The 13,174-nt window shown below is 37.5% G+C and overlaps 2 protein-coding genes across 3 annotated transcripts in view; both read right to left on the reverse strand.

Annotated features, from left to right (window-relative positions):
- The window catches only part of MRPS6 (mitochondrial ribosomal protein S6), a 72,750-nt gene that overhangs the window by 39,389 nt on the left and 20,187 nt on the right, over positions 1-13,174 (reverse strand). The gene's annotated exons all lie outside the window — the stretch shown is intronic.
- SLC5A3 (solute carrier family 5 member 3) overlaps positions 1,375-13,174 on the reverse strand; it is a 31,979-nt gene continuing 20,179 nt past the window's right edge. For both annotated transcript variants that reach the window (XM_066370275.1, XM_066370276.1), the window contains exon 2: positions 1,375-11,659. In XM_066370275.1, the coding sequence (XP_066226372.1) occupies positions 9,165-11,321 (2,157 nt within the window). In that variant the 5' untranslated portion in view covers positions 11,322-11,659 and the 3' untranslated portion in view covers positions 1,375-9,164. The remainder of the gene's footprint in view (positions 11,660-13,174) is intronic.

The following is a 13,174-nucleotide window of genomic DNA, read 5'->3' on the forward strand; positions in this document are numbered from 1 at the left end:
TTAATGATATTCCACCTCTCCCCTTCCTGTTTCATGCGGCCATTTAAACTAGCCAATTAAGAAGAGTAAGATTGTATGGTCATTAGGCCAGCCAATGGGGCAGGGCGCCCATGTTAGGGATAAAAACAGAGCCCACCCCCTGCCCAGGCGCTTGCTGGCTGGCCAGCTTTCACTAGTGGCAGCATGCCCTGTGGAGGTATTTAGTCTCCACAAGTCTCCCTTAATTGCAACTCGAACACATATAACTCAATCCTCAGTCAATATCTGTGAGCCCATGTTTACAAAGGTAAACAACAGTGGTAACCAGTAGGGGAACTCACTGGAACTATCCTTAGCCAAGAGAAAAGAAGTGAGGCACCACCTCCTCAACTTCGAGACACAGAACATTGTAAACTGACAGCGGACGTGTTCATACTGAAAATACTCAGCCACAGAAATGTAAATTTTTCATTTTATTCAAAGTTGATACATAAGTGCTAACATTTCCATAAAATAATTACTATACTTCAGTTACAGGACAAAAATACCACAGAAAGGAATATACTTTGCAAGAAATGTAGTTCATCTTAAGTTTCCAAATACTTTTGAAGGCTAATGCAGCAGCTGGCAAAATAACACACAGTACACAAAGAACAGTGTATTTTACAGAGTCAGTAATGAAAACTGACAAGCTCTTTAGCAGATTTGCTTCATTTTCTTTCATATTTTAAACAGTAACACTTTTAAAAACACATTAAACCAAGATCATACATGTCTACTACAATTTAAAAACTCAGATTGTACACAGTAGGTTAGAATAGTCAAGTTAGAACTGTCATGTATAATTAACAATTCTAAATCTACAATTTCAATTGTATTCTTTTCAATATGGAAATAACCTGGTTTATATAAAATTCTACTTTTTGCTTGCACCTAAAACATTTAAGATGGACCCAACTAGTTATTCCTATTTTAAAAAGTTGTAGACAATGAGGGTACACTAGAAATCAGTTTACAATTCAAAAATACTCACCAATAACTCAACAATTTCATTTATCATCAGATCTGGTCTACAATGACTAGCTAATGAAATGATACATGTACACACCACACACCACACACCCCCAGTGCACAGACTGGTCTCTTAACAGGAAATCTGAACAAAGCATAATAAGCAGGACACTGGAGAAACATTTTTCAATGTAGACATCTCTTAAAAATGCATTAATACTTACATATCAAAATTACTAGATAAAAGCAGCAGTACTCTGCTGACATTTGGCTTAAAAATAAAAAAAGGAATGAAGCAATTTCACAGGATATTAAAAAAGGAATTGGTTTTCTTCTGGAAGAAGACTACTAACTTTTGCACAGCAACTATTTTTGATATCCACCTTATCAAACAAACAAAGAAAGCATTGAGAAGCATAACACAGTTCATATGTGATTGCCAACATTATGTCCGGACAACAGAAAATGGGATGTCCAAGCAAAGAATGGGTAAATCCCTGCTCTATTTCTGAAATCTGTTGGCAATCTATAAACTGAAGCAATATTGGGGAAAAGCAGGGAAAGATATTGCATTCTACCATATGATACTACTGTAATATGTCATTAAAAAAAATAAAGCTTTTGTATTTTAACAACCCCACAGAAAAAAAATCCATGAGCAAAAGACTTGTTGATCTGTTTGCCACTCAAAAGTCAGAGATCTCACAGTGAAATCAGAAAATTCTAATAATACATATTTATATCGCTAGGACTACTTCACCTAGACTAATTAAAGCAATTTTCCATAGAATTATAAACAAAAGATATTCTGACAAAAGCATATTGAAAGCATTAAGTTCTTACTAATGTTTAAATTTAAAAAGTTAAATGTACATAGGACTAACAGGTTCTAACCGCTCTACTGTATCACATATTGCTAGCCCAGAAACATTCCTCACACCCCTCTCTTCTCCTGCATTTCTGGCACTCCTCTCCTGCAGCGCCAAAGCCTGAGGCTTTACATTCTAAAGTAATGCTGTTGGTAAGCACCTGGCTACTTTGTGCTGGAGAAGAGAATCTCTCCCTCCTAGTGTCAGGTGAACTCTTCTGCATCCTGTGACATTAGTGTACACCAGCTTTAATCATCATTCTATATGCTATCAGAATTGACCAAGTCCTTCCCTAAGGAGATAACTAGATAAAATAGAGAGTGGGAACAAAGCTAGTTACTTCTCTCCCATTCTGAGAGTTCTATCTTTTGACATATGGGCAAAACCCACAACAAAGATGTATTTACTCATTCTTGATAAGCAAGGACAATTCAGTATTCGAGTAGAGAAAGATAGGGGTAAGAGCAAGGCAATGTCGAGTGGAACAAAATATTTTCTTCTTTTGCACACTTGTTCACAAATTTCATCTAATCTAGTTTTGAAGCAGGTAATGGGACTGGCAAAAGAATCCTTTAGATTCTTACAACTACTGTGAAAGCAAAGTAGTTGACTTGGCAGATTTGCCTCAGAATTAGTTTGATGCTCAAAACACCTGGATCAAATTCTGCTCTATTAATATGAAGTATAGTCAAGCATATGTAAAAGTCAAGGTAACTTCATCTCTTACAAACAAAGATTAAAGACAAGCAGTATTTGCCCTGTTAAAATATGAAATTTCTCCATGTTCTCAGGGTTCTATTGATGGGAGGGTAAATATCCTCAAGATTTAAGATGAAAGAGAAAAAAACTCCAATGGCTCTACAGCACAAGTTTGTCAAACTGTCATCCACCAAATATCTACAAGTCTGTCCTTGTTTCTTCCTCCAGATTGTAGGAAAGAGCCAACACATCTCGTTTTAGATAGTAATCCCCAAATATAATTGTAGCATTCTTGACATTTTATATTCTCTCCCTCCACCAAAAAATACAAACTTATTTAGATTATTACATTGAATTGCCTATTATTTAGGACCCATAACTATCTTAGATTCCTCAATGTCTAGGGATCTCAACACTGTGGTCCTGAATCCTAACGACCTCCCCTAATACCTGGTGGGCTTCATGACTGGCACTTGTGGGATACTGAGAAAACTGTCACTCTTGTGCTTTCTACATGTGGAGACACACACTTGTGAACATGACTTTGTGCTTTCTATTGGTCTTTAAGCTGTTTCCTTATTATGAAATGTGAAACTGTCATCACATACACAAAGTTCTCCAATACACCTATCAAACTTATACTGAAAAATGACAGAGTTAATTTTAAATAACCTTATTTTTTAATTAGGAAATAAAAAAAAACAAACAAATAACATTTAAAGTGAAATACCAATTAGAGCTACGTGGTTTCCTTGAATCTAAGTAAAGCCTGCAAATAAAGTGGGTAAATATAAATGCACTTTTTTTACTTCCTTCACTAACTATACCAACATTTAAAAAGAGAAATTGCAACAATTTTCAATCAAGAAGGGAAAGGTATAAATCAGCAGAGCCAATACTGGCAACCCAAAGACACCAATCAAAACATATAAATTTCAGAAGCTGATTATATGATAGAGTAATCTATAAATAGGCCTTTGCCAATTTGGAATTTCAGTAATATCAATGAGCTTAATTTAAGTTCCTAACTATTAAAACAAAAAAGTGAGTTATGAGGAACATTCCACTTAAAGAAGTCTAGGCTACACTGATATATTGAAAAATTATGCAGACAAGTTAGTCCAGAGGCAGTAACAAAAGGACACACTCCTATAGCTACTGCACTAGGGTACAAGCCAGATTTACCAATTAGGCTATGGTTATCCCTGGTCAACTTGTGCTGTTAAAAATCACTGAAATACAGATTTCCTTTTTTATAGAATTCTCTGACAGCAAAATGTCTTGAACTGGCATGGGGTGGACTATCATGCGCAAAATTGCAGTGCAATGCTTTTCCGAGGAGAGTAAAGCCACTGCTACTACACTAAAAAGATCTGAGACCACTGTTCTTTGTCTTGACTTGCTCTTCATTTGCTTTATCTACATATTTTAGCATCCCTCTCTTCAAACGCGATGTGTATTCACATAACCAAAACAAACTTACAAAGTCATTACATAAAGTAAGGTTAACGGTTTAAGCTAGCAGCTTCAGATTATGGTACTCCCCTAGCAAGTAAAGTTCACGAAATGAGTAATAATACAGATACATCAAACGTTTGTTTCTGAGACGGAAGCAGAAACAGAAATAACGTCAATTCTCACAACACTCCTTTAATGGTGAATCAGTAGTTTAAAGACTTATTCCCAGCACTGGAGAGAGAAGTTTAAATAAAACCATTTATATGACTAAGTGAAGAATGGTGTGGGACCCAGCACTGGCCACACTTAATAATTATTTTGAACCTTAGCTAAATTCTGTGCTACGAGTCAAAGTAGCTGAACACCTAGTCTTCCAACAGACGGGAGAGTTAGACAAAAAGCATACCAAATGAAGAGAGGTGACCTTAATGGAGGAAAAGGGGTTTGCAGCCCTGAGTTAAGTCAACTAAGTCCAACAAGGTGTAGAAATCAAAAATTACTTCTCGTGTAATCCAGCTTCATACCTAACTAGTACAAAAGGGTTTTTCTCTCTCTATGCCAACTGATCACCTTTAATTACTACAAGGGCAAGAGTTTTTGCCATCAAAACTACGCTCCTCTCTGAACAGTAGTACCATCATTTCAAAGGGGCTCATATGAATTTTAACTACTGTTGTCTCCCTAATTTTAAAAAAATGAGTTTTGAGAATAAGACACTGAATTAGGACTTTTATTATTAGTAAACACAAGCCTGAGAAAATGTTCCTTGAGAATTGACCGTTTAAGCTAATAGGAATTTGGTATTGTTAAAACACAGTATTTTAATAAATCATTATTTGGATACAAGTTTTCACAACTGGAGCAAAGCAGCCCTTTTGCACACCATAGCAATAAGCCTGAAAATGAACTAAGCTGAAACAGAAATCTGGTAAGTGTTGAAAGAAGAATAGATGAAGAATTAAAGTAATGTAAAGGAAGAGAAATAAAAAGACCAGTCTCTCTGAATGGTAGGTGGGTATACACACAAACAGAAATAGACCCTTATTAGTCAAGTCTACTCAGGCTACTGCCAACATTGAAATGATTTAAGCAATTTAGCACCTGGCTAATAAAAAATCTTATGAATACTGAAGCCTAAAACCATTTTTTCTACTAAAGTATCATTTCAAATATCAGTCATTTTTAACCTCAAATATGGTAATAAACTCTTTATTTTACAATATTTAACACCAAACCAGGGTTTAACAGGCTGGATCTTACTCACTGGGACACTAAATCTACATAGGGAAGGGTCTAAACTAGCTGAGAGCCAAGATGCTTCAAGTTCTAGAATGCAATGAATATAATTCTATGTGCATTTTAAGCTAATGTTTGTCTTTATCTACTTGTTAACTCTGTATCATCCAGGTACTTCTCAGCATCTCACTTATTCATTTTTCTGACTCCTTAGAAAAATTGACCTGGCAAGTCTCTGCAGTCATAATTTAACAGGAATGGTCTTTATACATCCCTCAACCCAAACCGGGGAAATGGTGAGGTGTAACTACTAGATACTCACGTGGTCCTTCCCCAGTCATTATCTCAGATGAAAACGACAGGAGTGTCAAGACTAAGGAAGGCAAGTAAGCTTCCATGTGGGAACACTGGACAGGTCTGACCTTTCAATAGCTAATTATAAGGCCAGTCTGTAGGGTGGCAAATAAGACTAACCCATAGGTTACCTTAAATGATATTCAAAGACAGAGGGGAAGATCCACACGCCCAGTACAGGGACTAAAGCAATAGACTGAGACCAGCAGAGACTTAAAGACATCAACAGCCCTGAAGAATTCTTTGCAGCTTCCCCCATCTCCACATAGCCTCAGGTAAAAATCTGAGTTAACAGCCTTTCCAGTCAATTCTTAAAATGTGAAGCTTCATTCACAAAGTGATGGGTCCCTAGCGGAGTTCTGGCTACTGTGACCCTCTTTAGTGCAAAAAGACAATGGATCCTTAGAACCAAGTGAAAAGGAAACCTTGGGAGATCAGACCTGTTGAATAGAGACCAACAGACAGTACAACTGCTACTGCTAGATGCTTCTCTAAACTAGAGTGATCACCTCACCAGAAAAAAAAGCCTGGGGGAAAAACTGGCTCATGGGTTCAAAAGCTGCTATCTTGGGGTGGCAGGACAAAAAACTTAAGAACAGAGAAATTAGCAGTACCATGAAGGAGTCAATAATTATTTTGCTCTTACCAGAGTAATAAACTCATCAGATTTTGAGACTAAGATTGCCTGAGGACAAAAATCTAAGAACTAGGGATACCATTAACAGCAGATAAGACAGTATTTTTTCTACTTTAGAAGATTAGTGTCTTCATTCTCTTAACTATTTTAGTCACTATTAATCTTTGTCAATTCTGAACATTACTTTGAGTCAATATAAAAATATATACATGTCTAGAGATCAATGTCATCATTTAGGACCCATTTAGTTGTATAAAGAAGGAACATTTTGCTAGCTTAAGATAGACCATGTATCATTCCATGAACAACCAACCATTCTAATGAAATATAGACGGAGAATGAAACCCTGAAATGAAGCTGCAGTCAACAATTCACATACTTTCAAGCACGTTATCTATTACTGGGAAGTAATAAGGACAAGCTTCAGGGACTTCAGTCTAAATAAAGTGATGTTTACATGGCTAAGAATAAACAATCCTAATGGATATGCTAATAGTCATTCCTTATTTACAGGCATTAGTACTCTAAACTTGACCTACTGCTATATACACACAGACACAAGATGATGTATTTTACATATTATACTAAGACAACAGCAGAGAGAAGGCAGGGGGACCCTAATACTCCAAACTATGAGGGCTCAACATAAATAAAGGGGGTAGGGGGAATGTACATAAACACCACCTATTCATTTATGCTGTAAATAAAAAAGGTAAGAAGGCTGCCCATTTAGTACGTCTCACTGCTGAATTACACAGCAATGTATTCAAGGAAAGTTTTAATTCCTACAACTTAACGTCAATTTGAAAAATCTAAGATCCTATTATTTCCCCAAATACTGAAAGGTTGTCTCAAAGGAGGAACAGTTGAGAAAAGAATAAACCATGAGTCCAGAGTTGGACACCTGGTTGTTTGTTCTTCCCAGTGGATTCTGTAACCTTGGACATGTCACAGCCTCAGCCTCCATACAAGGAAAGAATGATCCCTATTTATTTGGTCTCCAACTTACATACATTAGGAATGAAATCGAGAAAAAAAAATTCTACAAGGCACTCTAAGCTCTCAAAAACCATGCTATTCATACATAAATATTTTTTCATCTACTTAACTCAATCCATCAGAAAGTCTCCTGGAGATGTGAAGACATTATACTATCTGATAAATTTCTAAAATCAACTTTGGACTAACCAAGTTCATCATTAATGAAACTGGTTTATAGAATACAAAAATCTAAAGTCATTAGGACTGAGTTTTGATTCAAAAATCTACAAAAGTACCTAAAAAAGTAGTAATTTTCCCTAAAGAAATAAGCTTAATAAAATCATGCCATTTTAAAAGTATCAGAGATTACAGAAAAGTCAAAGAAAGTAGATACACAATTAGTTTCCTTCATTTGTCATGGAGTTTTGAAAAAGAAAGATGGTGCACACAGACACAGAACTACATAATCTGTACAACTTCACTCGAACATCTTTTGTATCCTGTCCTCATGAAGGAGAAACCAGCCTGTGGCAAACAGATTCCCATCAATGAAGGTTGCAACTGTGTACCAAGCTATGTCAATATTAAGGGTCCTATAATCACACAAAGTCCTGTCATATCCTCCACGAGACATACCACTAAACCCAGAAGTTCCTGTTCATGGCATCTCTTGAACATGCTGTCCATTCTAGAGAAACACTACATCGACAAACTACCCATGGCAAAGCATGCACTCGAGTTTTCTGTTATGATGGCCAGTTTCCACTGAAACATCCTCATGCTCTAAGTCACTTAACTTTTTAAATAAAGATGTAGAGGCCGGGTACAGATGGCAAGTCTTTTAAAAGGTATATCAAGAAAAAAAAACTTATCAAGGATACAATATAATCTCAACATTAAATTTTCCCTCTAAAAATGCAATCTCAATATATCATGATCTAATCAAGCAGGGCAACCCAGCACAAAGGCAGTATTGATTTTTCTTCAAATTTCTGGACTTATCTTCCAACTGGATCTACTTGGGAAGGCATGTGGCTAATAAAGAATGTTACCAAATAACAAGAATATATCTAAAGAGTGAATGGATAAGGGCAATCACCTGTTTAGCTAAGTTGATTAAAACACTGCTTAGGGGCTGCTAATTCCCAAACTATATAAACAACCATAACTTGGTCAGTAAATGTGGACATCATCAGCAATGTTTATTTCATCTTCTTCCCCATAATCATTTAACATATAATCATGACATATAACTTTATAAAAACAGACTTGGTGGTCATTTGAGTATGGTTTACTAAAACTTCAAAGTAGAAAAAAAGGAACTAGAACAAATTTTTCCCCAACATTGCATATACTGGTGGTACAAGAACAGCTACAGAGATAGTCTTCCTTTCTTTTGGCAATCAGAATCCATAGGCTCATGCAAACACAATGAACCTGGCAACTAACTTGTCCTGAAACAAGTACCTCACTAGCTTGTTAGATTTTCAGTTACATAATTCATTATACAATGTCTACAAATTCAGTTTTTTTAAAACAGTAGTAGGAATTAGAGACAGGGGGAAAAAATGAGCAAGACTTCTACTTTAGGTTAAGATCTACCAAGATTTGGCAGTGCAGACAGTATACTTTTTTCATGATCTCTTAGCATATATTCAACTCTAAGTTGTCTATGAGAATAATTGGTCTTACTTTGGTATGAAATATTTTAAACCACATTTGCACAATTCAGTCTGTTCAACTTTTGCTTCATTTAGGTTGGAATTTACTTTCATCCATCTCTGGAAAAATAAAGTCTTGCAAATAGATGATGCTCTGCTAAGTAAAATTTGGCTAAAACCTACAGCGTAAACAATGCCTGAGAGATGCAAAAGTTACATAGTTTTTTTTTTAAACACCAGTATTTTGTTAAGTTAGTGTTTCATCATATCCTTAAAAGTTCATAAGGAGAAATAAACAAACATGAAAATTCCAAGTGAACACACAGCAAAAAGTCCAATATTTAGTATTAGTTTAACTTGTGGAGGCTCTTCCAACATTTGTAAACAAACAGCCTCCTCCTCCATCAGGTCTCTGAGACTCCTCTTGCTGAGGCTCTTACTTTTAAAGCCACAGAACCAATCTATGAACTTCCAGTACCGGCCTCCATCCTCTATTTCTTTCTTTCTCTCTTTCTCACCCATGAGTGCTGCTTGCCCATTAGAATAAGCATCCACAGGTGTTTCTGCCTCTGAATGACCCAAGGAAGCCACTGGGTTGCCCTCCTCTTTACAGGTCACCAAAAGATTAACATCTTCAGGCTGAAGGCCCTTAATGCTGTCTTCAGATTTCCCATTGGGAATGATGTGGTTGATGGCCTCACTATTTTCACTGCATCTCAGAATGCTCTTCTCCTGCATTTTGTACGGTTCGTCTTTTGGGGAGCAGCTCTCCTTGACCACCAGGCTCTTCTTAGACCAAAAGGTGGTGGTACGAATCTGTTCCTTTGTGGGAGGAGGTGTGAGAAGGCTAACAATAACAGTAATGAGTCCTGTGACCCAAAACAATGCTGTGGCCACATACATGTAATGAATGTCTTTGATGAAGCCTGGTCTGTTATCAGGCTGGTCACATTCTGGGGCCCGGTAGGCAAAGGCTAGTGTCAAACGGATTGCTCCAAGAACAAAGCCAGCCATTCCACCATAGAAAGCCCCTTGTTCATTGCAGCGCTTCCAGAAAATTGCCAGAAGGAACAGGGCAGCAACTGGGGGCGTCAGGTAATCTGCTACCTCCTGAATGTAAAGGTACATCTGGCCTCCTTGCATCTCCACGATGATTGGCACCCATGCAATGCTGATCACCACCATAAAAGCCACAAATATCCTCCCCACAATCATTAGTTCCCGGGAGCTTGCACTCTTGCGGATCAGTTTGTACACATCGAGGGTGAATATAGTACTGGCACTGTTAAAGATAGAGTCCAAATCACTCATCAGAGCTGCAATCATCACTGCCATCATTAGGCCCCGGAGGCCCACAGGAACCAGCTTCATCACCAGGCGTGGGTAAGCAATGTTAGAGCACCCAGCTCTGCTTCCACACACTTGCATGCAGTGCTCGGGGTTGATGCAAGCTAGATCATCAGCAAACAGTATCCTAGAAATCATTCCTGGGACAACAATGATAAACATGGGCAGGAGCTTCAAGAAACCAGCCATTAGAGTGGAGCCTTTGGCATGCGCAATGTTTTTAGCTGCTAGTACCCTCTGCACGATGACTTGGTCAGCACACCAATACCACACTGAAGCTGGGGTCTGCCCAAGAATGAATCCAGGCCAAGGAACATCTTCATCTGTTGGGTTCCGCAACATTTTCAATGCATCTTTCTTAGGGTGGACATTACAAGAATTTGTGTTGGAAAGGTTGTATGTCAACAAGATGGATGTGGCATTGGGTGAGGCCAACATGTACCTTCTCTTAACTTCCTCAAACCCGCCAATCTCCATCATGCTAATAATCATAAGTGTGAGCGCCCCAACAATCATGAGCAGAGCCTGTAGAGTGTCTGTGTAGATCACTGCAACAAGGCCTCCTGTGACAGTCAGCAAAGCAGTCATGCCAATAAGCAGGATGACAGACACATAAAGGTTCCAACCCAAAGACTCCTGGATAAATAGGGCACCTGAATACAGATCCACTGAGAGTTTGGTGAAGATATAGAGAATCAGAGACAAGGCTGCAAAATAGACCTGAATTCTATGGCCACCAAATCGCTTGGACAAGTATTCAGGCATGGTGTATACCCCTGACCGGATATAAATAGGGATGAAAACCCACCCCAGAAGTTGCAAAAGCAGTAAGGCATTGAATTCCCATGCACCTACTGCAAATCCACTTGCAGCTCCAGATCCTGCCAGCCCAATGAAGTGCTCACTCCCAATGTTGCTCACAAACAGAGAGGCACCAATTGCTACCCAGGTCATAGAGCGCCCAGCCAGGAAGTATCCACTCACGGTGCTTCTATTAGATTTCCACATGGCAAAAAAACCAATGCACATGACCAGGATAAAATACAGAGCCACTATGGCAATGTCTGCTGTCTCCAGTACAGCCCTCATTTTGGTAATTTTGTGAATAAAGGTGTCCAATGACAGAAGTGTCCGACTTTTTATTTACTCATTAGTAACCCAGTCAAGTCTGTAAACCATACGTGAACGGGACTACACAGAGCAACAGAGCAGGTCAAAGTCTTTGTCCTTTGGTTTGCTGTCTTGATGGTGGTGGTTGTGAAAAACTTTGAAGGAGACAGTTTAAATTTTCCTCCGCTTCTTAATTGGGATTGAGAACTTAGCTCGTACTCTTAATCCACTCTCCACAAGACCATCAGCATTTACTCAGGTGCTGGAGGAGAAATTCTGAGTTGCAGCTAAGTCTAGTGAAGCCTACTGTACCAACCCTGCAAGGCAGCAAAGACAAAAGACAAAGATTGAATTAGAGGAAGCTCTCACCAAGTGATGAGGAAATGTTCAGTCTAGCAAAACGGCGCAAACAAGACATTCTTTATTTAAAAAAAAATTTTTAAAATATACTTTATTTCCACAGGAAAGAGCAATCTATACTATCACAGCTGATACCTGAAGTCAGTAAAAAATATTTATCATTTTGAACTAAGAACAAAAATTCATCAACCTCATAATTAAATGGCCTAACCTCTCTAGCAACTAAGAACCATCTACCATAACATTGCCATTTGTCTTACTGTGGTAATCTTAGATTGGAACAGGCACCAAGATCTTAAAGCATCTTAAAAAGGGAAAAAAACACTAATTATTCATAAAGAGCACCAAAATGAATCTTCAAATACAATGAATCCAAAGAGTAACATTACAGTCAGTTAAGTTCCTGCATGAAACAGGCAGGTGGCATTTCCTAGTGTTACCATCTGCCTCCACAGAGAAAACTTAAGTCTGTGGAAATCTAATGTTATACAAAGTTTTCCTAGATTCCTTCAAAAAATGTACATCTATGCTAAGTATACAGGAACCTAGAAATTGTGAGATGACTCTTGCCCTAAAGGGAAAAATTCACATTACACACACACACACACACACACACACACACACACACACACACACACAGACACACACACACACACAGTAGTAACATACAACTCATAAAACCTTAAAATTTTATTCTTCTGATAGCTAGATGATATTGAATAATTTTTTAAAAAGTTCAAAGAGATAATTTCCTTCCCTTTCTTTTCATCAGGCAATTATTTCCAAAAGAATCTGAGAGGATAAAAGCACTAACACAGGTCTGATTGAAAAGTTTTTCCTTTTAATGCTTTCCTGTTGAAAGGTATAGAAAGCAGGGAGGAGGGAGAGGCAAGTTTTCTGGGAGACTGAAAAGTAATTTGATTTTTATTATATCTTCCAGATCTCAACAAAACAGATATCTGTCAACCATTAGATAATAAACTGTTCTTCAGTCAGCAAATCAGGTATTTCTCAGTCTAGATTAAGAAAGTCATTCTGCAAAACACATTTAAATTTACCTAAAATCAAATTTATTAATGATGGTTTTTCTCCTGGAAAAGAGACAAATTCTGAATCTTCAAAGTTAATTATTAATTGTAGCCAATAGATTGACATGAAAAATATTGTTATGCAAACTAATGCCTTCCACATTATATGGCAACCTCAGAATGGAATGTTTTTCTACGCTTGACAAAACACACTTTTTGATGAATCTAGGCTTTTTTCTTTAAAAATTAGTAACAAACTTGAGTCCTACAAATAATACTAAAGCTATCTCTTCTCAAAACTGTTCAACATGGACATAGTATGAAAAACTAAAAAACACACCTTTCATTGGAAATACTGCCTAAAGTTAAATGCCCCGCCAAATTAGGTTAATAGGCTTAATTCTTAAAGCTGCCTAGATAGGAACATCTTAATCCCATCTTTAT

The sequence above is a fragment of the Saccopteryx leptura genome, chromosome 2 (assembly GCF_036850995.1).
Source record: "Saccopteryx leptura isolate mSacLep1 chromosome 2, mSacLep1_pri_phased_curated, whole genome shotgun sequence".
Lineage (NCBI taxonomy): Eukaryota > Metazoa > Chordata > Mammalia > Chiroptera > Emballonuridae > Saccopteryx > Saccopteryx leptura.